At 40.6% G+C, this 21,664-nt stretch overlaps 1 protein-coding gene and 1 long non-coding RNA gene across 28 annotated transcripts in view; one reads left to right on the top strand and one right to left on the bottom strand.

The window, feature by feature from the left end:
- The window catches only part of CLASP1 (cytoplasmic linker associated protein 1), a 271,145-nt gene that overhangs the window by 182,663 nt on the left and 66,818 nt on the right, over positions 1-21,664 (top strand). For 9 of the 27 annotated variants that reach the window (XM_053909803.1, XM_053909795.1, XM_053909793.1 and 6 more), the window contains 6 exons: positions 1,982-2,086; positions 4,366-4,392; positions 5,713-5,880; positions 11,945-12,052; positions 16,762-16,824; positions 19,762-19,865. In XM_053909803.1, the coding sequence (XP_053765778.1) occupies positions 1,982-2,086; positions 4,366-4,392; positions 5,713-5,880; positions 11,945-12,052; positions 16,762-16,824; positions 19,762-19,865 (575 nt within the window). The remainder of the gene's footprint in view (positions 1-1,981; positions 2,087-4,365; positions 4,393-5,712; positions 5,881-11,944; positions 12,053-16,761; positions 16,825-19,761; positions 19,866-21,664) is intronic. The other 18 variants (XM_053909860.1, XM_053909828.1, XM_053909856.1 and 15 more) reach the window with 4 other exon arrangements.
- LOC109278781 (uncharacterized) lies at positions 3,314-5,536 on the bottom strand. The gene is made up of 2 exons (XR_002085835.2): positions 5,382-5,536; positions 3,314-3,627 (listed from the first exon to the last, which is right to left on the bottom strand). It is a non-coding gene; the product is annotated as an uncharacterized LOC109278781 (long non-coding RNA).

Genomic DNA, 21,664 nt, shown 5'->3' with positions numbered 1-21,664 from the left:
ATGACAAAGACAGCTTTGTAGGTCAGTAAGAAAGGGGGTAAGAAAGTTCATTTGGACACTGGTTAGTAATATGGAAAAAAAAAAGTGGATCTTTCCTGTACCTCCTACAGAAGAATCAATTCCATAAGTGACCTCACAAATAAAATGTTAAGCGAAACAGTAAGTTTTAGAAACATACATACCTTATGATATAATTAAAAGCATTTTAATATATAAAATGATGCCATCTGTTGCTTGGTTATGCAACTAAATGTATTAAAAGTTTAAAGAAATGCTAGAGGATGATGAATGCTAGGTTTAGGATCAGGTTACCAAATGTTGGAAGAAGGTAGGGGGTACACGGACACTAGCAAAGATTTCTGTGTTTTAAGCTGAATGGGTATGGATGTTCACTTAAAATATGTTTTTGTGACCTAAATATTTTGTAGTAAATTTGAAATAGGAAGTGAGATTCAGTTGGTTTTCATGTTGACTTTGCCTTGGTGACCACCTTGATTCAGTGTGGTTACTTTCTCACTCAGGTTGGCCAGCCAGTTGGCCAGGCAGGCATAGGTAGCCAAACTAGTGGTGTGACCTTAGGCAAATTAATTAATCCCCATTTCTCGGTTTCCTCATCTGTAAAATGGGAATAATGATATGTTCTTATGAGGATTCCGAGTTCACATACATACAGCTCTTAATATAATACCATCTAATAGCTGTTAGTACAGTTTCTAGAATTTGTGTGTTTTTACTTAAACTGCTGTTAAAAGCCATGGATTCCTTCTAGTTTCAATTTTTTTTTCTTAATGTAGTATTTTTATTGCTCCTCCCCTCCCTTCTTGAACCTTGTTCAAGCCTTAGGGTTTGTTTTTCTGGATTACTGTTCTGCAAGCTTTCTCCGATGATGAGGTAGAAGTGGTTTTGAACAATGTAAGATGCCAACGTGAGTTCCATTGGTTTATGTTTTCCGTATCAGACTGCTGTTCTTTTTTTTTATTTATGTTTATTTTATTATTTCTTTTAATTTACATACAAGCATATAGTGCAATGATGATTTCAGGAGTAGTTTCCTTAATGCCCCTTACCCATGGAGCCCATACTCTCTCCCACAGTCCCTCCAGCAACCCTCTGTTCTCCATATTTTAATAGTCAGACTGCCGTTCTGATTGAATTACGCCAGGAGAGACATTTTCTGTCTCCTCTGAAACCAAAGAAACCCTGAATTTCAAAAAGTTTAATCTCTAATCATACTAGTCTGATCATCAATGATTTTGCATTTCTGAATTCATTTTTGTTTTTATGGTTTCATGGTTTAATAGTGGGAATTAACAGATTGCTTTACTTACAATAGCAAATTTTTTTCATAACTGCCTATGACATTGCGTTATTTTTAGGTGGTTGTTTCTCTAGGTACTCCTAATATTGATTCTGCCTTCTTCATCTTTTGCAGCCTAGAAACTTGTTGGCATACATGCTTTAAAATAGAAGTTTATTGCTACCTGTCAAAACCTATTTATTCTCCAGGGTACTGTAGCTTTTGTTGCTTGCTGAGTTTTAAGGGTTTTTTGGTGTGTGTGTGTGTTTGCATTTATTCTTTTTTCTGTAGTATTTTTCTTATGATGACTGCTCATATTTTCTGCTTTTGGAAATTTGACAGGTTTGTAGATGATAAACTAGAAAATGTCATGTGTAAAAAATTGGGGGAAAGATCCTCAAATAACTGTCATCTCATCTGAAAATATAATATGCTAGAATAACAAAAACAGAAGCACCTTCCGGGTTCATGACTTACTCTCAGGAGTAACTAACATATCTGTAGAACTTGTGGGTGCCGGTCAAATACACGGGCGTGCACACAAGGCAATGGGTGAGGACTGCTCGTGAGAAAGACCCGTGCCCCCTGTAGGTGGCCCCGTCGGTGCCTCTTGTTCGTGGTGTGGGTTGCGTTCTTGAATAGAAAAACATTATGGAAACCCCGTTTTTGCTGCACATCCTCCAGGTCGGATCCGCACGAGACGGCAGAGCTCCGGGAGTGCCACCAGTGTCGCCACCACACCTGATAATCGAGGCCGCAGTCGCGCCAAAGTGGTTTCACAGTCCCAGCGTAAGAAGTATATTTTATACTCTCTGTTGTGTCAGTTTTGTTCAATCAGCTCACTCTACAGTTGAAAGATTTATAATATTTTCAGTACTTCAGGAGAAAACCACATCTGTGTGGCTGTAAGATACCGTGAGTAGTCTTGATGTTCGTTGAGTAAGCTCACAAAATGGAGTATTCAAGTGTACTTTTGTCTCCTTGCCAGGTGATTTAAATTTTGTATTATTAAGCATTAATGATTAAAATGTGGTTTCTCTGCCTTTCCTCAAGCATCTCAAATTGAGATAAATCTGGGCTATGACCCATTTTCCTGTCGATAAGGACTCCCTCTGATATAATTTAAGAGCAGTACCTGGGGATTATTTTAATGTGGAGTTCTCTTTCGAGTGGTAATAAGCAAATCCGTTAACAGCTGTCCCCTTTAACCCTCTGTTCTAACATTTGCAGCCTGCTCCTCTCTTCCTGCCAGCGTAGGCCCCGCTTTGCCCAGCTACCCTCGCTTCCGTTACTGCGTGTCTGTACGTGTCGAGTCACTTGGCTTGCTAGCATCAGCCATGAAAGCAGCGGTAGATGGAAGGAATGTATTCAGATCACTCTTAGGAACCACCCTGGTGTCTCACTCCCCAGCCACACTTGGCTTTTGAGTCTCCCACTCCCTCTGTGCGCGTGTAGAGTAGTGCTGGGGGTCCGAGTTCTCCTGGGCAGGATGAGTGTGGCCGAGAAAGGCTCTCCTTCCCCGGGAGCTGCACACAGGCCCTCAGCACAGCACTCTCTAGTAGATGTGTGTCTGCTTCCTTCATGGCCCGAGGAGCTGTCTGGTTTGTGTCAAGCATAGTCCATCTGTGGCCAAACCTTAGGTTCTCCTTAGTATTTAGAATGTCTTTCTGGGCTCCTTGTGAATACTCCCATGTCCCTCTGGTAACTCCAGGCCTCGTGTTAAACAAGCGTATCTCCTTTCTGGAAAGAAAAGTAGAATGTCAGTCATACATTCCTGCCAGGATTGTCTGAAGCAGAAGCCCACGCGTCTAGCGTATCACAACATACAACACGACATGGATTGTACAGCTGTGGCCCAGCAGCTTCTACCTTGGGAACAATATCCAGGCTCTGGTTATTCTCTTGAACGCTAGCGATGCCTGGAGTCACAGATGGATCTGATACTCTGGTCATGAGTCAGGTCTTCTTGCAGAGAAATTTTTCTTGACAAAAGATACTCAAGACTCCATATTGAGATAGTATGTTAAGATTGAATTTAATAAAAAATGTTCTTTAGCTGTGAAGTGTTATTTCCTTTCTTGGAGTGAGGTTGGATAGTACTTTACAGTTCTCGGTGTCTGCTATTTATTGCCATTGGCCTCTGCAGGGATTCCTGCCCCTAGCCTGGCTCCTCTGCTTAGCAGGTGGTGAAGATGACGTTCTTGCAGAGGAATTTTCTATAGTCTCGATGATTAGAGCTTCTGTTCCTCAGTCTTATAGAAATACTGCACTCTGTCTTGGGGCTCCACTTTAAAAGTCTTCAGTTTCATTTTACTCACCAAATTCCCCTCCTAGGAAGGGAGACAACACCAGCAAATGATCAAGGCTGGACCTCAAGCTTAGTCATATAAATTAAGTATTTTTTAAACAGTTATTTTAATACAAAGTAAATATGAGCATATTTATATGTTTTACAAATGTAGGTATACTTAGCATTCATAGTGCCAGTAGGGTACTAAGTAGATTTCGTTAACATTAGATTTAGGGCCCTTAAGAGTTAACAAGCATATTTTAAATATTTGAGGACTTAAATATGTGAAAATTAATGTTTTAATATTTGAGGATTTGGCATAGGACATTCAGGTGAAACTAGTTAATAGCAGTTTCTTTGAATTCATTGAAGTTTATTGAGCACTTCCTAGGTAGTAAGCAGCACCACTTAAGGCGGCAGTAACACATAAACGAGTAGGATGCGGTCACTTCTCTCGGTTGCTCAAAACTAGAGAATATAGATGTGCTTCTGGAGGGCAAGACACTTGTCTTCTCTGCATCTCCTGCACCTGACACACGTAGGTTCCTAAATGTTACATGGACAGACCTGAAGTCAGTGCCAATAGAGTATGATATGAGTAAAATCAACATAAGTACAAAAGTGGACAAAAAGGAAAGAGACCTAGAAGAAATAGCTAATTTGTTAACATGTTTGTGAACAAAGACATTTGTGTTGTGTTGCATGCTGACCTTCTGTATTGTGCTATTGTCTTTTAATCCACTTTTTGCCTGTCCTTTGGTCTGCTCTCATAATCAAGGATCCAGATCTGCTAATCCTGCTGGTGGTAAGCCGTTTCTCTTCTTGCTTTTTTTTTTTTTTTTTTAGTGTTTTCCCTCACCCCATGTTCCTTGCACAATGTTAATTTCTCTCCCTATTATGAGCTTTAATCTTTCTGCATTTTTTTCTGTTATGTTCAAATTCTAGTGTTTAAAATGGATTTTTCTCTTTTTACACAGTTTAATAATTCATTTGTGTGCTCAAAGTTTATGGGCAAGATTATTAAGTCCTAAGACAGGTTCTTCGTGGTGATGTGTACTGGTGATTTTTATAATGAATTTCACTTTAAATTGTAGCTAAGTCATTATAAAGTCCTAATTTTATGATTCGTCACCTTAGTGATTCATTTGAATGATGGAGTGTGTGTGTGTTTAATTTCCAGGTTGTGTTCCTTTAAAGGTTTTTATTAGTTACTAGGTTCAGTAGTTAGTATCTTTCTTAGAGGTACATTAATAATCATGGTCTTCTTAATTTCTCCCTATATTTTTGTCAGTTTTATGTTTTATATTTCAAAGCTATGTTATTTGGAACATAAGGGTTTATGACAATTATATCTTTATGGACAGTTATTCTTTTATCAATATGAAATATCCTTTGTCCTTTTTTAATGCTGTCTTATTCTGTTTTGTTGTTTTGTATTAGGTATGTTGTTTCTTTCTTACTAACAGTATGTAGTTGAATTTCATTTTATTTTTTAAACCAATCCAAGAATCGCTGTTATTTTAAGAGATTAATTTAGTCCAGCCACATTTATTATGATTACTGACATGCTTGAGTTTATTCCTACCATTTTATTTGTGATTTTTATTTATTTTTTTTTTTTTAGTTGCCTCTTCTTCATGCCCTGTTTTCTTCCATTTATTAAGTTAGTGGGGTGTTCTTGGGTCTGTTTTCTTCCATTAATGTTTAGGAAGTTTCTATTGTAATTCTCGCAATTATACTTAAAATTTTCAGCATATCAACTCTTACAGAATAAAAAAGCAAAACAGTAAACACCTTTGTGATTGTTTGTAGAAATTTGCTGTGGAACGGGGAGCTGTTTATACTTAGTCCACTGTTTTGAATCAGAAATCTTGCTGTCATTTTCGTAGAACTCCGCCAGTAATTCTTCTTTGTGGATACATTCTCTTATGTTATTTGAAGCTCTTTTATGCTCCTGTATTTAAAAAAAAAAAAAATCAGTACTACCCACAAGAAAGCCATTTTTATATGAAATTCGTAGTATTTGATCCAAATTAATGTGTAAGCTGACTTCTGAAATTGTAATATTATAGTTGTATTCCCTGATTTACATCCATTTTTCAGTTTTGTTTTGTTTCATTTTTAGCTGGCAGCCGGTCAAGTTCCCCAGGAAAATTGTTGGGAAGTAGTTATGGTGGCCTTGCCGGGGGTTCCTCAAGAGGCCCGCCTGTGACTCCCTCTTCAGAGAAACGAAGCAAGATCCCCAGGAGTCAGGGATGTAGCCGAGAAACCAGTCCAAACCGGATAGGATTAGGTAAGGATCCTCAAAGACCTTGAAATATCATTCCTAACTTGGTGGTAATTTTTATTATAATCTAATGGCTTTGTCTAATGTTGGAAGTAGAGATTTACTTTTGAACTGGGGGTGTCACTTTGCCTGTATTAAAAAGACATTCTGATTTGTGCTTTTTACAGATTATGGCCTGTTCAAATTTGAGTTACAACTAAAAAATACATGGGCCTCACCATTCAGATTGATGGGAAAGAATTACATCCCTCTGGGCTTTTGTACCTGAGAGCTCTCACAGAATGTTAGAACTGGGGGAGTGGGCAGGATTGTTCTCTTCACAGTTAGCAGCATTGTTGCTTTTCATCCTTTTTTTCATGGATTAGCACTAAGTCTCCATTAATCTGTGTATGTTTTCCAAAGCAATTTGTAGGGTCCACATTTATTTTGATTTTGATCTTCTCTAACCTGTTTGGTGGAACTTAAGGTCAAAAGAACATGAGTAGTTACTTTTGACATAGTATTGTTCGAACATGAAACCTAGGAATAAATTAAAGTCAAATATATGATACTTTCGTGTTACGGTATTTAGTTTCTCTGTGACAATGAGTAGAATTACGTGAATTACTCTCAGCAGCTTAGAGACCTGTTATTCTATTCAAATCTAAATTATACACTCCCTGTTTAGTACTAAGAAGTCTTTTGTAATATATTATGAGAAATCTATGTTCATAGTCTTTCTTATATTTCTACCTGCTTTCTAAGGATAAAAATCTATTAATGTGAAATCAGAGTACTGCTGTATTCTTAAGTCCTGTTGGCTTCTTGTTCTCATTTATTTATCTCATCAGCAACTTTCACGTGAACGTTTCCTGTGATGCACCAGGCACGTTATTACACCTTAGGATCAGAAGATAAAATAGATGTAGCTTCTGACTTCGAAGAACTTGTGGTCCTAAGGGTGGAAACGTGAGAGACAGTACAGTAGATACTGTGACATAGTGTTCTGGGGCCACAGAAACAGAGTGTCTTGTCTGCCCCGCTCTGGGACCACAGAAACGGAGTGCCCTTGTCTGCCCCACTTCTCCCAGATTGCCTGCTAGGAGAGGCTTCCTAGAATAGGTCATTTTGATGGTGAGTAAGGTAAGATTAGGCGGGGGACAGAGATGATGAGAAGGGTGTTCTAGGGCAGACAGTAGCGTGTGCCGGAACAGTGAGATGGGAGGGAGCATAATGGGCTGTGAGAGGCACAGGTCGTTCATTTGGCTACAGCAAAGGGAGTTGGTCAGGGTGAGTGCAAGAGGAGGGCAGGTGGGCTGGGAGGGTCCAGCTCATGAAAGTCCTTACAGGCCGCCTGAGCTACAAGAAGGCAGGGGCACATATTTAAGAAGTGGAATGGGTAGGAGTTGGTTTGACTAACATTTCCAAAGCAAATTTGAAACGTATTCAAACAGTGGTTTTGTTAATTGTACATGATCTCAGCTTTCTGTTGGGTGTTACATAGCATGGTCCCTGAGCTGACAAATTATTTGGATCCGGTGATTAGAAGTTATATGGATACAACCAGAGAAAATATCATGACTGGAATGTCTAAATTTCAGATTTGAGGCTGTAACATGTATGTTTGGATCTAGTTTTGTTTGGAAAATGCATTTGATTTCATATCTGGTGGTGAGGTTTTGGCTGTCCTTTTTCAGTAGTTAATTAAATGTATAGAATGTCTCTTGGCAATCCAGAGTAGTTTCATTCTTTTAAAAATTATTTTCTTTTTCGGGATTTTACTTTTCCTATTATTAAAGGTGCCATTTTTACCTTCTTCCTGAAATTGGGAAAGAAACCACCCTAGGTTGTCTGACATAACTCTAGGACCTGGTATTTCATGGTTTTAACTATGAGTTTTGTGTTAGGGATAGTTGAAAAGACAACACTTAATAAGCATTTACAAGAGGTACTGTGAAACATCATCCATTAGTAAAAACTGAATAGGAACCTATTTTCTTCTGAAGAGTTCTTTTTTGAAACAATATTTTGAAGAAAGTTCTCACCTTGATGCCCATTAAGGGGGAATAGTTATGTGTAAAGCTTAGAGGTCATATATGTCATTCTGACTTAAAAAGGTATTTTATTTAAATTTCTGTTCATGGTGAGAACATACATAGATACAAAAGTAGATAAATGAGTAAATCTTTCCACTTCTTCCTATAGTACTGCTGAGAGATTCCATTTTATAGGGTGTCGCATATATTAGTATCTTTAGCAGTAGATTGTCCACTGTTGTGATCATTTAGTCAGTAGTGGGCGTATGCCTATGTGTCTATAAACATTTGGTTCATTGTATAGCAACTTTAAATGGAAATACTTAGAGAAAAAGGGTAAGCATCTTTTAAGAGTATTTCCTTTTGTGCCCAAACCAACTAATAGTTTTAATCATTGCTAAACTAGGCTTGGAATTTGCACTGAGAATTAATTCTACAAATTATCTACAAATTATGTTTGGTTCAGCTATGCTTCATCTGTGGTAAAAATGACATCAAATTTCTTCTTCTTCAGCATGTAAGGTTTCTTAAGCAAAACAGGATGTAATTCCTGTTATATAAACAAGAAACAGAATAAAACCCTGCTGCTCTCTTTTTTCTTGGCAATTTATTCCTTCACAAACTGTTCAGCCAAATAGAATAGATTATAAATTGTTTCATTTTGGAGTTTTACTCCGTTTTTGATGGATAATAAAGTTGTACAATGGAGTGCCTGAGTGGCTCAGTCGGTTAAGTGTCTGACTTCGGCTCAGGTCATGATGTCACAGTTCGTGAGCTTGAGCCCCATGTTGGGCTCTGTGCTGACAGCTCAGAGCCTGGAGCCTGCTTCAGATTCTGTGTCTCCCTCTGTCTGCCCCTCCGCTCCTTGTACTCTGTCTCTCGCATTGTCTCAAAAATAAATAAATGTTAAAAAAATTTTTTTAATAATAAAGTCGTACAAATAGGTAATATCTATAGCAATTATATTTTGGAAGCTTAGTTTCCTTCCACTCATGTCTTGAGAAGGCAATAAAAACTTTTGATTATTGGTAGCTTACATCCTGTGGATATACATTTAAAATGTTTTCAGATTTTCTGGTTAAAAATATTTTGAAAACAAAAATTTACAGGTGTCAGTGTCCCCTGTTAAATTAGACTCCTGTGTGCAAGACCAAAACATGAAAATAACAGACTATAGACGTACTTCAGGGTAGTTCTCATTATTCCTCTTGGACTTTTGCTTTTGATGGGAGTTCTGGTAGGACTCATCTCTGCCTTAAAGGGCAGAAGTCAGGATTCCCTTAAAACTCTACAGAAGTATAGTGTCTCTTAAGAAATGAAAGCCCATCAAATGGGTTTTCAAGGCTTCCCGGCCTTTCCTGTAAGCACAGCACCACAGAATCACCTAAGAATACTGCTTCCAGAAAGTCACACAGCAAGCGTCTCTTCATCGTCTCTCCCTCTTCTGTTACGCCTTCACATCACGTATTCTCCCAGAGAACAGTTTTGGCACTCCCTGATGAGGTTAATTTGGTATGTTGTTTTTTAGCTTTGACCACCTAGTTAATTGGCTTTATAAAAATCATTTATGGATATACTTCTTAAAATCCTCCGTGTAGAGTGGTCTTTGGAAATGGTATTAGAAGTAGGCGTTATTCCTCTCGTGTTTTAAATTACCCAACATTTGAACTATTGCTGTCATCACTGATACCCCTTAATGACGCATGGGGCAACTGTGGGCAGATGTTTAGAAAATTGTAAACAGAATTCTGTCTATATATGTTACTACTACCCTATGTTGAAGAAGCCAGTCAGCACGAATGGGTGACTAAACTTTCTCTGGCTGAAATAGTAAGAGGGTAAACCTTGTTAAGAATTATGCAGATTGTTGTTTCTGAGCATGTCTGCTTATCCCTTTTCATGCTCTTTTTTGCCTTCCCAAAGCAGGCTCAGCCTGGGAGAGAGCAGGGATTTCCCATTGTTCTAGCATGTGCATTAATTGAAGGAAGGGAGTGGAAGCAGAGTAACAAGTAATCAGTCAAGAACCATAAGAAAATGCTCAACTTAAGTGTGTGCATGTGTGAAACACCATCAGGACTGTTTTTATTGTTTTTGATTATTTGTTTTAGAGTGGGTGGTGGGATAAGATAAGATTTTCGTTATGCCTTTCAGCAAGGAACTCGGAGGTGCTCATGTAGGTACCTTATGTCACAGTACCCTTCTCATTTAATTGATTGGGTTCTTTCTTCCAACATTCCTAGGGGGGCAGCTGAGGCAGGAGAGGCAAAGTGGCTGGACCAGGGAGGTCATTTCACAAATTGGATGTGGTATTGATCCTCTTAGGGATAAGCAACATTTCTTCATAGGTTCTAGGCGACTTCCCATGTGTTGGTATCAGTGGGTGCTCCCTCGTTTTTTGAGGCTTTTAACATTCAGGCCATGTGCCTTTGCCTTCATCACAGGAGCTGGTTTAGAATTATCAGGAAGAATCTGTTGATCAAATAGTCACCGCCACTTTGAGTGCCTCCACGTCACTGTGGCAAAATGAAGGAGAATGTAGGAAGCACTGGCGAGTCCCACATGAGGCCCGTCTTGATGGATTTGCTCAGATTGCATTCCTGCGCTTGGGTTTTTCCTTGCTTGCCAGTGCAGACCAAGCATTGGGACGTCTGTCACAGAACTGTAGGGTCTGATTCAACTCTAGCACTGAACAGAGACCACAGTGGGGAGCTGGTTTGGTTTCTCACTTCCGTGTTATCCTTTGTCAAGGAATTTAAGGATTCTGGTTTGTAAGACGTTCTTGTTCCAGTTTGCTCATGTAGTAAATCCCCCTTGGCTCTGAAATCATAGGCTATACTCATTACCATATAATAAACATGGCTGCTTTTACATCAGTGAATCAAGTTTCTTTTTTCCAAAGTTTTCGGGAAGACGTTTCTGCCCAGCCCAGGATTGTAGATCCACTCAAGGTGGACATATTTATTGTCCCACATTCAGTATGTGCAGGATCATTTCTGAGTATTTTGCCAGTTGTGTCTTTGTTCCTCCAATTAAATCAAAACCCAAAAACATCATGGTCTTCTCTGAGCTTTACCGCCCAGTTATGTTAGACCTTCAGTTACTCATGTGACTCTGTCTTCTCAGCATTTTATAACATGACAATACAGTCATTGTTAATCCATTATCCACAGATGATTTTTTTGCAGTATAACGAAGGAGTATAATAAAATTATCCGTGGATAATCATACAGTAATTGGCTGTTCTTAGGTCAGTGGGGGGATCTTTTGGCACGAATATTGGGATTGTAGTTCACATGCTGTCGACTCGTGTGTAAGGCGTGCCAGATAAGAGTGCTTGAGTAGGGGACCACAGGCAAACCTGTTTGGGTTCCCATAGAAAAAGCAGGGATTAAATGTTGGGACCAGTAAATAAAGGGATAGCAGTCCTAACCCTTTGTTTATGCTGGTTTAGATAATTAAATATGTTAGAAGCATCTAGATACTTATTTGGAGTGGGCAGGTTCTCCAGCTGTGTCAGTCCTTAGGACTTCTCTTTGTAAAGAAGCCCAGGCTGAGAAAGATGAGCCCCCTTCCTTTTAATTAGGTAAGTTCATGTATTTCAGTGACCAGAGCCTTTATTCTGCTTTTTAACCCAAAGTAAATTATCTTTCTAACAACAGAGCGTATATGAAAATGGCTTTGGTCTTTTATCATCTTGATGAGAAGTTGGCTAAAGCTGTAAAAAATGATCATTTTCTGAAAGGCTTTTGACCTTGTATTTCCTGATTGTTCTTTGGAAAGCTTTCTTTTCATTTCTTACATTTAGGTGTTATTTCACCTCCATAAAAGACCCCACAGCTTTCCGAAGCATTGAGCATAATCGAGTTTTTACACAGACCCTCTCCTGTTGTCAGCACGCGAGTCAGTGAGGCCTCAGCGGGGAGAGTCCTCACGACGAACCCCCGGCGCGGGCAATGTCATGATTACGTTAACGGAATGTAACTGACGTTTTGTGAGTTTTTCTGTCTTCATTAAACTTCTTCACCTTCTCTGAAACCCCTCATGCTGCACACTAGCACGGAGCAGCCGTATCCCTCGACCCAGCATGAGTCAGGGGTGCAGCCGCAATACCAGCTGTGAGAGCAGCCGCGATACGAGCCCCGCTCGGGGCTTTCCTCCACTCGGTGAGTACACGTAGGCGCTGGCTCTCAGAGCAGAGTTCCTTGCCCTGCTCCCAATGCTTGTCCCACACACTGCGAGGCGGAATGACCTGCTGTCCTTCCTCTCCTGTCCTTGTGGTCCTTTCTTCTTTCTTTCCTCCTCCCTAGTTACCCTCTGTTGCCCCCCTCTGCATGCTTGAATTTTGGCAGTTTCCAGTTTTTATATATGGGAGGAAAAAAACTCCACTTCACTCTGTACTGTTGCCATTTGTGACCACCTGCCAGCATCCAGGTTGGCAGACAGGCAAGCCCGTCTTGTGGTCACTTCTAACCTAAGGGGACGCTCAGCCAAAGCCAATCGCTTCTTAAAAGTAGAGTTAATCCAAAATTTATCCTCTGTCATTGAATTTTGACAGTTTGTGTTTAATTTCACCAAAGGTCAGGACACACGTGATTCAGTTCAGAGATGGAAAAAAATTAAAATCATGAGAATGTCTAGGAAATGAAATGTGCTCAGTTTAGGGCTGATAATATTAATCTAAAAAGCCTTGTGGCAGAAGGTACTAGCCGTGCCTTGGCTAAGCGAGTCATTTCAATGCTTTCTTTAAAGCAAGCCCACAGTAGCTTTTTGATAAACTGCTTATGTGTACAGCACAGTGTACGACTTTACGTTTATTGTTAATCAGAGATTTTCATTCTTCCTGGGCTCAATAGGCTATGCAATGTCTGTGACCTGATGCCATCCCAGGGCAGGAATTTACAACAGTTGGTCACCATAAGGTGGTGTCAGTACCTTATCTCGGGTCACGAGCCACGTGCCGGTTCGGGGCTGCTTATCCACAACGCTCCCGTCTCTCTTACAGCCAGAATTTGTATTTTCAGTTTTTAGGATTTGAGAAAAACAGACAAAAGAGAAATATATTTCCTTTATGAAATACTGTGTTTGCCTTTTCTTTTCAGGCTCAGTAGTCTAAAATGGACATATATTTTTACCTAGTGCAAATTATTAATCCCCCAAGACCTCTAGAAAGAGCACATACGTTCGCAAAAAAAACATTTTGTATTCTCCAGTAACTGTGTTTCAGTTCTTCGCCACATTAATTGCTGTAAAGCTGTATATTTTCCTCCTGATAAGCATGACAGGTGGAAATGATAAGATTAGGCCTAGGCCTGACGTTGTTATATGGAATTGTGGACTGCAGCAGTCTGTTATTTTGACTCTAATTATGTAGCATTAGACATTAGGTCTTTCAAATATAAAAAATGTCACTCCAGAAGCTGGATGATAGATCAAAAGCACACAGTCTTAATATTTGCCTCATTCTTCTCCTGATGTCATACACTTCTTTCTAATATCCTTTTATCCCATCAGTAGCAATAATACGTCCTTATGACCCGTTGTCCTTTATGAACTTAAAGCCAGGCCACATGGGTCACTTGACTTAGTGAGAAGACGCCTTTGTGAGATAGTCTACCTGATTAGCATGAGATCCCAAGTGGAGCGACTCACCTTGAACACACCAGCTACTCCACAGCAATCTGAAGCAGGAGAACAGAATTCTCAACAAATCAGGGGCAGCAGTGGTGATTTTTTTTCTGAATGAACTGGTGATTTTACCTTTTAAGTTAAGGCTGTATATCTCTGCGTCCTTGCTGACTATTTGGCCTTCTAAACAACCTGTTATATAAGTGAACAATTCAATCTGCTTACTGGTTATTCGGTCTCTTAGAGGCAGTTCCGTGTTTTTCTTTCCTATATGCACTGGTATTTTTGTTACTGTCCACGGAAGCAGCCTTTGTAATCCAGGATGTGGTCAGTGGACCAGGCAAGGTGTGCTGAATTCTTGAGTTCCTAATTGAACCCTGAGTACTTGAGTGATCCAGTCTGGTTTTCACTTTCTTTGGTGAAATTGATCTGCGTAAGGGTCTTGGTGACAACCCAGAATGGTGAAATGTGCAGTCGCTCCTACCAGGACAGAAGATGTGGATGAGGCGTTTCCCCTTCCTAACAAGCTAGCATCAGCACGTGCCTTCTGTTGGTCAGGGCAGAGTTAACATCTTGTCAGCTGAGTTTGTAGGCATGCCCTCTTTTCCTCCTTGGGGTAAATCTGTCTGTAAAACTTCTACCCAGCAAGAACAAGAGCGGTCCTCGTGTGCACGGCCCCCCATCTGAGCAGGTACCTGTTCACACTCTGGGACGGGTGTTACCATTATCCCTTTTTTATGAATGACAGAACAGAGACTGAGGGAGAGTAAGCCAGCTGTCTCCAGGTCACACAGCTAAATGGTGGAGCTAGGTTTTGAATCCAGTCTGACTTCAAAGCTTGGCTGCTCCCTTGCCTCATTTGAAAGTTCTGATAATTTAGCGTCTTTCATTTGTTCCTCGGAAGTATATTAAATACTTTCTCTCCAGGCTTAAGCACAGAGAAAGTGTCCGGTAATGTTTCTCAATTACGATTTCCAGGTTTGGAGTTAAGCCATGGGCATTCATAGCTCAGTCCCTGAAGGTGGTGTCCAGGGGAGCTCACTGTGCCCTTTAGACAATATGAAGTTTCCTTCTTCTCATTCACATTAATAATTGTTTCCCACCCTCTCTGTAAATTAGTGAGATTTTTGTGTTAGTGCCCCTTTGGGTCAGTTTATATAGCCAGGTTTTGTTTAAAAAAAGGTTGGTTGGGGGAGGGGGGGGTGAAAATAATTACACTTTGGTGATTATATACTGGTTTTAAGTTTGCTTTTTTTTGTTACAAAGTTATCTTGGACCATTTTAATAAGGATGTTTATATGGTTACAGTGACAATATCAAAATGAAAGTAAGGGCTCAGCTGTAAATCAGGCTCTGATTGTAAGAGGGTCCACCTCGGATTCCATTGTTGGGTGTTCACTTGAGAACAAAAGATTCATTCCATGACAGATTTACTGTAGAATAGCCTGTGGAAACAGAACCAAAGGACGACTTTCTAAGCAACCTTCAGGTGTTGCTTAAAAGGTATTTCCAGTTTAAACTACCAGGATATGGCACTGATACGTTGCACAGTAAATGGTATGCTTCAGTCTTAAAAAGTATTTTGCCAGTTTGTTTGTTTACGGAAAGTGGTTATTTTATATCTGTTTTAGAGATTGCCAATTTATTTTTGTGCATCCTGAGGAATTAGAAATTCTCTTTTTGTGAGCTGGTAGAAATTTGTCCTTATCCACGAGGTAGCCTTTGCTATTTGATACCACTCGTGCCACTTATGAAGATACGTGCATTTTCATCAAGTGACATGAGCTTAAAAAAATGAAATTATGGGGGCGCCTGGCTGGCTGAGTCGGTAGAGCATGTGACACAATCTCGGGGTCGTGAGTTTGATCCCTGTGTTGGGTGTGGAGATTACTTTAAAAAAAAATTTTTTTTTTTTAATTCTGTCCAAGAGTTTGAGGTTTTGGTATTTTACGACGAGACAGAAGTGTTCACGTGCACCGGATACTGCACTCTGGTGGCATAGGTGAGAAGTGGTAGCACTGCTGGGTAGTACTTTGTTTGTCAAACCTGGGAATTTCCCATGATGCAACCACCGGGTTCCTTTCAGAGTAAGGAGTGTAAGCGTGTTATCTCTTGGGGTTTTTTCCCTGAGGTAAGGAACCATCTACTGCATGGCACTCTGCTCCAGAAATTGGTGATTCGAACCAAGTCAGTTTCATGGTTATTTCTGAGAGTTATTCTATGTGAAGACGGAGTTGAGCATGTAATTCCTCCGATTGCTGAATTAATTCGCTCGTGAATATCTGCTAATCAAGTGATATTTAACGTAGACATGTAAGTCGGTTTACTCGTAACCATCGCTGTCACCGCCAGCCCCAGCAGCGTACCGGCCCCCCCTGCTACCGCTACCACCATTTTACTCAGTGCCTGGCACTGCCTTAAGTGCCTTATATAAGATCTCTCGCACCCGTCTCTACTCCCAAGAGGTACGTACCCATTTTAGCACATTTCCAGATGCGGAAGCTGAGACACAGAGATGTAGAGCTTCGCCCAAGGTCATCCCGCTGGTTGTGACCAAAGCAGGACTTGCCCCTGGCTGTCGTGCGGAGCTGGTGCGCTGTTAGCCAGAGTACTGCCAATGCCTCGCCAAGAGAGCTCCTTAAACCCGTTCCGACTAAATTCCCAACAGTGAAACGACAAGTTCGTTAATCGTTAGGATTTTCGTGCAGAAAAACAGCAAAAATTGGGGGAACACAGGATTTCATTTGTTGAGCCCCCTCTCTTGTGACTTCCTTCTATTTCTGTTCAAATAACGTTATGAACCTTTATGCTTTTGTGTTTGGTGCATGGTCGCATATGCATCATGTACCGATGAGGCATCTTGTGAGCTGAGTAAATAATCCATTCTCCTGATGCTCCACCGGGTATAGACCGTGCTCTGTGACTCCTGACGTCCTTCATGTTGCATACTTCCATAACGGCTGACTGAGGCTTCGCGGTGCGAACATAAACGTGGAGTCTGAGCTTAGGCACCGCAGACAGTGCCTTCGTTGTGCCTGTGTGTGTAACAGCCGTGTGAGAGCCAGCAGGCTGCCGCGGAGCTTGGGGATCGGCACTTGCTATCCATTCATCTCCAGCGCCATTTCCGTTCATGAGAAAACATGGCCTTGTTGGGAGCAGTCCCTGCGTTTCCTTCAGACTGTGGCATTTTCTGTGTCGGGTACTCGTGTGTTAATCCTGTGGGTGTTGCCGTTCCTTTTACCTGCAGCCTCTCGACGTCATTCCAGGTCCACTAGTGCCCTCTCCACTGCTGAGTCTGTTGGGCAGTCAGGTGAACAAGTGCTAACTGCATGATTCGGCTTCTTCATACGTCCCGTCTCACGCTCATTCTAGCATTTGTTTCTGTCAGTGTCGCCTAGCACTTGGCATGTATGCACTTCATGTTTGTTTTCCCCAGTGTGCTTTGGTTTTTTTCCGTTGTTGAATGTTTATGGTTCTGTTAATAGGCCGTAGATGCTTTATCGCCTGTTTGACAACATCATCTCTCCAGTGCTCATGTTTATGTGAAAACAAAACAGAAACATGGGGAAGGGCTTCTTCCCCCTCTTTTTAGTCCCTCCCTCAGGAGAACAAGCACCCAAAATAGGTATCATGAAAAGTCCCTTTGGGGAAATAGGGTATGGGTGTCATCCAACAGTCTTGCATTTCCAAAGTCTTTGCTCCCAAAAAGTGGTGATTACTGATGTTAATTATTAGTGTCAGGTTCTGGTGATCTGGAGGAACTATCTAGTTACCAGACGTCCCAAATCACAGAATACATAATTTCACAGGTATAAATACTGTCCTAAAACTTACGGAAAAACAAGGTCACGATTCAGATAATCAGGTCAGGCCGAAGGTAGCCTTTGCAGCCTGTGGTCCCCAAATGTTTCATCCCAGCCCGCTTTAATGATACCAAAAATCCCCTGGTTAGCCATCTGGGGCAAAAAGTAAGCATATAGAAATATATAAGTGTGCTGGCTTTTTATACGCTAACAGTCCCTACTGACCTGAGTCAGAGTTCCTCACCTGAGTACGGCAGTATGTATTAAGTCACAGACTGTTGATGGTGACAACTGTCATCCGTTCACGGAGTTACTTTCTCTGTTCTTCCTCAAAGTGAAGTGGGCTGTGCATTTTATTACTTACACTCTGTTGGGTACACCCTCCAGAAGATGAGGGCACAGGCACACGCATCCGTCTCGGGGAACGGAGCTTCATGATAACACAAGAGCAGTGAGAGCGTAGAAGAGATTGTGGTCTGGTGAGAACAAAAGGCTTGTAACCTTGCTCAAATCCAGACAAGCATTTCCCCCTCAGATTTGAAATTCAAATGATCTGTGACATCTATCCAGTGATGTGCAGTCACTGTGTATGGCGGAGCTGGATGCATCTGGGAAGCACAAAGTAATTGCATTGTTCTTACGGCTTTAATTTTGTGTCTAAAAGCAAAATATCAGTATTATCCCTGGAGCAGGAATTGCTGGCATGTGATATACTTTTTGTTTTTTAATTGTTTTAGAGTCCGTTTTATTTAAGTTTATGCTGGGTAATTTTTAAATGGCTTATAACTGAATTACTTTCGTTTTGTTACTCATAAATCCCTTACTATCTACCCTTTTTTAATGGAAAAAAGAACAAAGATGATGTATAAAACTATATGCACAGCAAATTTCAAATTTACACGAGTTTTATATTTCAACTGATAATATATATACACATACACACACACACATATATATAGGGAGACATCTAGATATTATTGTTTTGTGGTCTCTTATATGGCACATTTAATCATCTTTTACATAATGACTTAAGACATGCAGTCTGACCAACAAGTACATTAAAAAAGGGGATAGTATAACATACAATTTTTGTTTCTTTATAAAAATTCATGAGTGTATAACATTTTGGTTAGCGGTGTTTAAATTTTTTCCCCTTTCTGTGGCGCTGGAAGGTGAAAATTTTGAAACTGACATGTTTAATGAGCTAAGGAACACCTCACTTTGAAACTTCTTGTTTCCTAAAGAACTCTTGTTACATATCCAGAGTTTTAAACATATCACTTTACAAGAAAGATCAACTCATGTAAAACAGATTTAGCTTTCCTTTTCCCCTAAATGCTTCATTATGAGAATATATATATATATATATGTTTGTATATAGTCCAAACAGTGTCTTATTTGTTCATAAAAAGAAAGCGTTTTTTTATCTAACATTTTTCTTCAAAGATTTTTTTTTTTTTTTACACGTTAGTGTTTTAAATAAGAAACGTTTGCCAGTAAATAGGTGTGAGACACTTAGGAAGTATGATTTTTATATGAACTTTTCTTCTGTTGTATGTAGCTCCAAGCTCAGGACCTCTCAAGGAAGGCTGCTCACCTGACATAATGGGACTTGTAAAAAGTTTGCCTTCTTTGTCCATGATCCTTAACATAATTGAACTTAAAATAGTTAAACTGCTGGAATTTGTTTTCAATTCCTTGGATCGTATCCATTTTGTTTACACGTATAAAGACTATCATTTGAAATTCAAATCCTTTGAGAGACTCAGGAAAATTTTATATTAATGTTATCTGAGTGATTAATGGTTTGCAGTGGAGATACTAGCTTTTTCTGATGATCATTGAAGACTTTGAATAAAATGAATTTTAAATAACCTTTGGTGACACAGGCATCATGAACAAGTACCCAAAATTAATTGAGCTCAGTTTATAAGAACAGTTAAACAGTAGTGGCACTGACGAAAATTTGCAGAGATCAATTGAACACATTAGTTTCAAATTTTAACTTCTTATTACACATTGCATTAGAACTCACTTGTCAAACCACGAAGCTCCCTAATTAGTTTGACCCGAACATCAGGGCCACTTGCCTCCAGAGGGAATGCTAAATAGATCAAAAGACTCAATGCCACCGCCCAGCTCACTTCTAGAATAAGCTCCCCTCTCTCCCAAGTCTCAACACTTTAACAAAACAAAACATCATTAAAGAGCCATTTCAGTTGTCAGGACGCTTTGTGGCACGGTAGCATTCAGCGCGAACAACTTGACCTCTGCCGCTGGTGAACAAGTCAGGTCTAGTTAGGACTGCAAGGGAAGTGTAGTTACGTGTGGGTAGAGACTTTCCAGTGCCTCTGTCCAGTAGGTGGGAAGAGGCAGGAGCCCCTGCAAACAACTGAGGAAATGTGAATTAAAGTGACATATCTTTGGTTTTGTTTTTTGAATAGACCGGTTTGGGCTTGGCCAGGCAGGAAGAATACCTGGCTCTGTGAATGCCATGCGGGTTTTGAGCACGAGTACAGACCTTGAAGCTGCTGTCGCTGATGCTTTGGTAAGAGTCACGGCGCGTGCGGAGTCTCTCTGACTTACTCATCCGCCATTTTCCTCACAGAAGATCACCTCCAAATCAGCGTCCTCAGGCATCCCCGGCACTGTGTGAATTGTGTAAATATTGTGTACACCCTGTGTAAATAACGTGTAAACTTGTATTATTATCTCTTTCTTTTGAAACTTGGATCCCTGTACAGAAGTGAAGATTGGCCTTACAGAAAACACTAGCATCAAGTATTTCTTCTGTGCTCTTCAATGTCAAGGAAGTTTTGATGTCATTGGGCTGCTTCTTTTTCCCTTTTTTCTCCATGTTTTTTTTTTTTTCTTCAGCGTTTCCTTTTTTCATTCTGTGGCTTCTATTGCTTTACAGGCTCTGATGGCATAGCCTAAACACATCATTATAATAGTAGGTAACAGTGTGAGTGGTTTGAAAATCTCACACTTATTCGATGACCACACTAGTTGTTCCATACAATTTTACATTTGTTTCGTCTTTTAAAATGAGTCATTAAGTCCTTGTTAAGGGAACTTTCCCAAACGTTAATGCCAATGGACTCTGAGGACATAAAGCGCTGGTGGAATGTTTTTGCCTCAGTATAATGTAGTTCCTAAAAAAAAAAAAAAAATAATAATAATAATAATAGTAATAATATAAAGCAGTTAGAGATCCTTCAGTTTGTGGTTATAGCAAAACACTCCCTGGTAGAATCAGCTTGTGGTCAGATTGCCTTCTAAAGATGCATTTCAACTGGCAGTGACACTGCCTCTAGCATATTCTAGTTGATGTGCTCAGCATTTAAAGCAGATCCTCTTTAGAACTGTCTGATCTCTGGCCTTACTTGTGCTGTTTTAAGATACATTGTCTTTCTAAGGGAAAAAAGTATCTGGTTTCAGAACCAGAAGTTTTAAACCCAGCCGTGTTTTGCATCTGATCAAACCATTACAGTCCATGGCTGCACGGGTTCTCGCTTTCACCCCCTCCTGTGTCGCCCTCATTTATTCTTGCGCAGTCAGAGTGCTTTGACAAGCGACTGTGAGCAAGCAGTGTGCCACTCTCCCGATGCTTTTCCTGTAAGCAGGGGCTGCCTGGCCAGCTCTATTCATCGGCCTTCTGTGCAGAAGGGCTTTTTTCCTGGCAGGTACTGGAGTTCAGGATAATTGCTTTAACCATGGCTTTGACTTCAGAGTCATGAGCTGGAACAGAACTCTGGGAAGAGATTCTTCCTTCCAAGCTGCAGTACTGGGAATCGCTTACTTATTCAGGGACCCTATTTGGAGGTCAGAGTGGGGGGAAATGATGGATGTGCAAAACCCTTAGTTAAATGGGACTTCCAGTTAAGGTGGGGGAGTTCCCTCCCTCGCTCTTTAAAGAGCTGCGCAAGGGACTGTGCACCAAGTGCTAGGAGCCAGAGTCGGACTTGAGAACTTGAACTTGGGCTTTCCTCGGCTTGGGCTTTTCTCTGAGCTCTAGCCGTCAGCCCACTCAGGCTGCCCTTATTTACTCTTTGTGCAAACTGCCTGGTCTCCCCGAGTGACCTGCTGCAGAAGAGAGAGCTCAGGAATGGTACACAGATGTGCTTCCCAGGATAGAAGCCCCAGGGCAGACAGAAGCTAGCATGGGAATAGGTAGAATTAACGTGACTTTAGAGATGTACCACGGCGGTGGGGGGAGTTTTTAGCATAGCAAAGGAGTATGGCAAGTACTAGAAGGCGTTTCTAGGAGGTGTAGGAAGGGCTAGGAGATGCCATTGTGAAAGCGTTCTTTGTTATTATTCGCTTGATATGAATTGCTTGCTAACC

The sequence above is a fragment of the Panthera pardus genome, unplaced genomic scaffold (genome assembly GCF_024362965.1).
Source record: "Panthera pardus isolate Hobbes unplaced genomic scaffold, ASM2436296v1 HiC_scaffold_10, whole genome shotgun sequence".
In the NCBI taxonomy this organism is placed as follows: domain Eukaryota; kingdom Metazoa; phylum Chordata; class Mammalia; order Carnivora; family Felidae; genus Panthera; species Panthera pardus.
The sequence above is the reverse complement of the archived record's forward strand: the minus strand, read 5'-3'. Positions and strand labels throughout refer to the sequence as shown.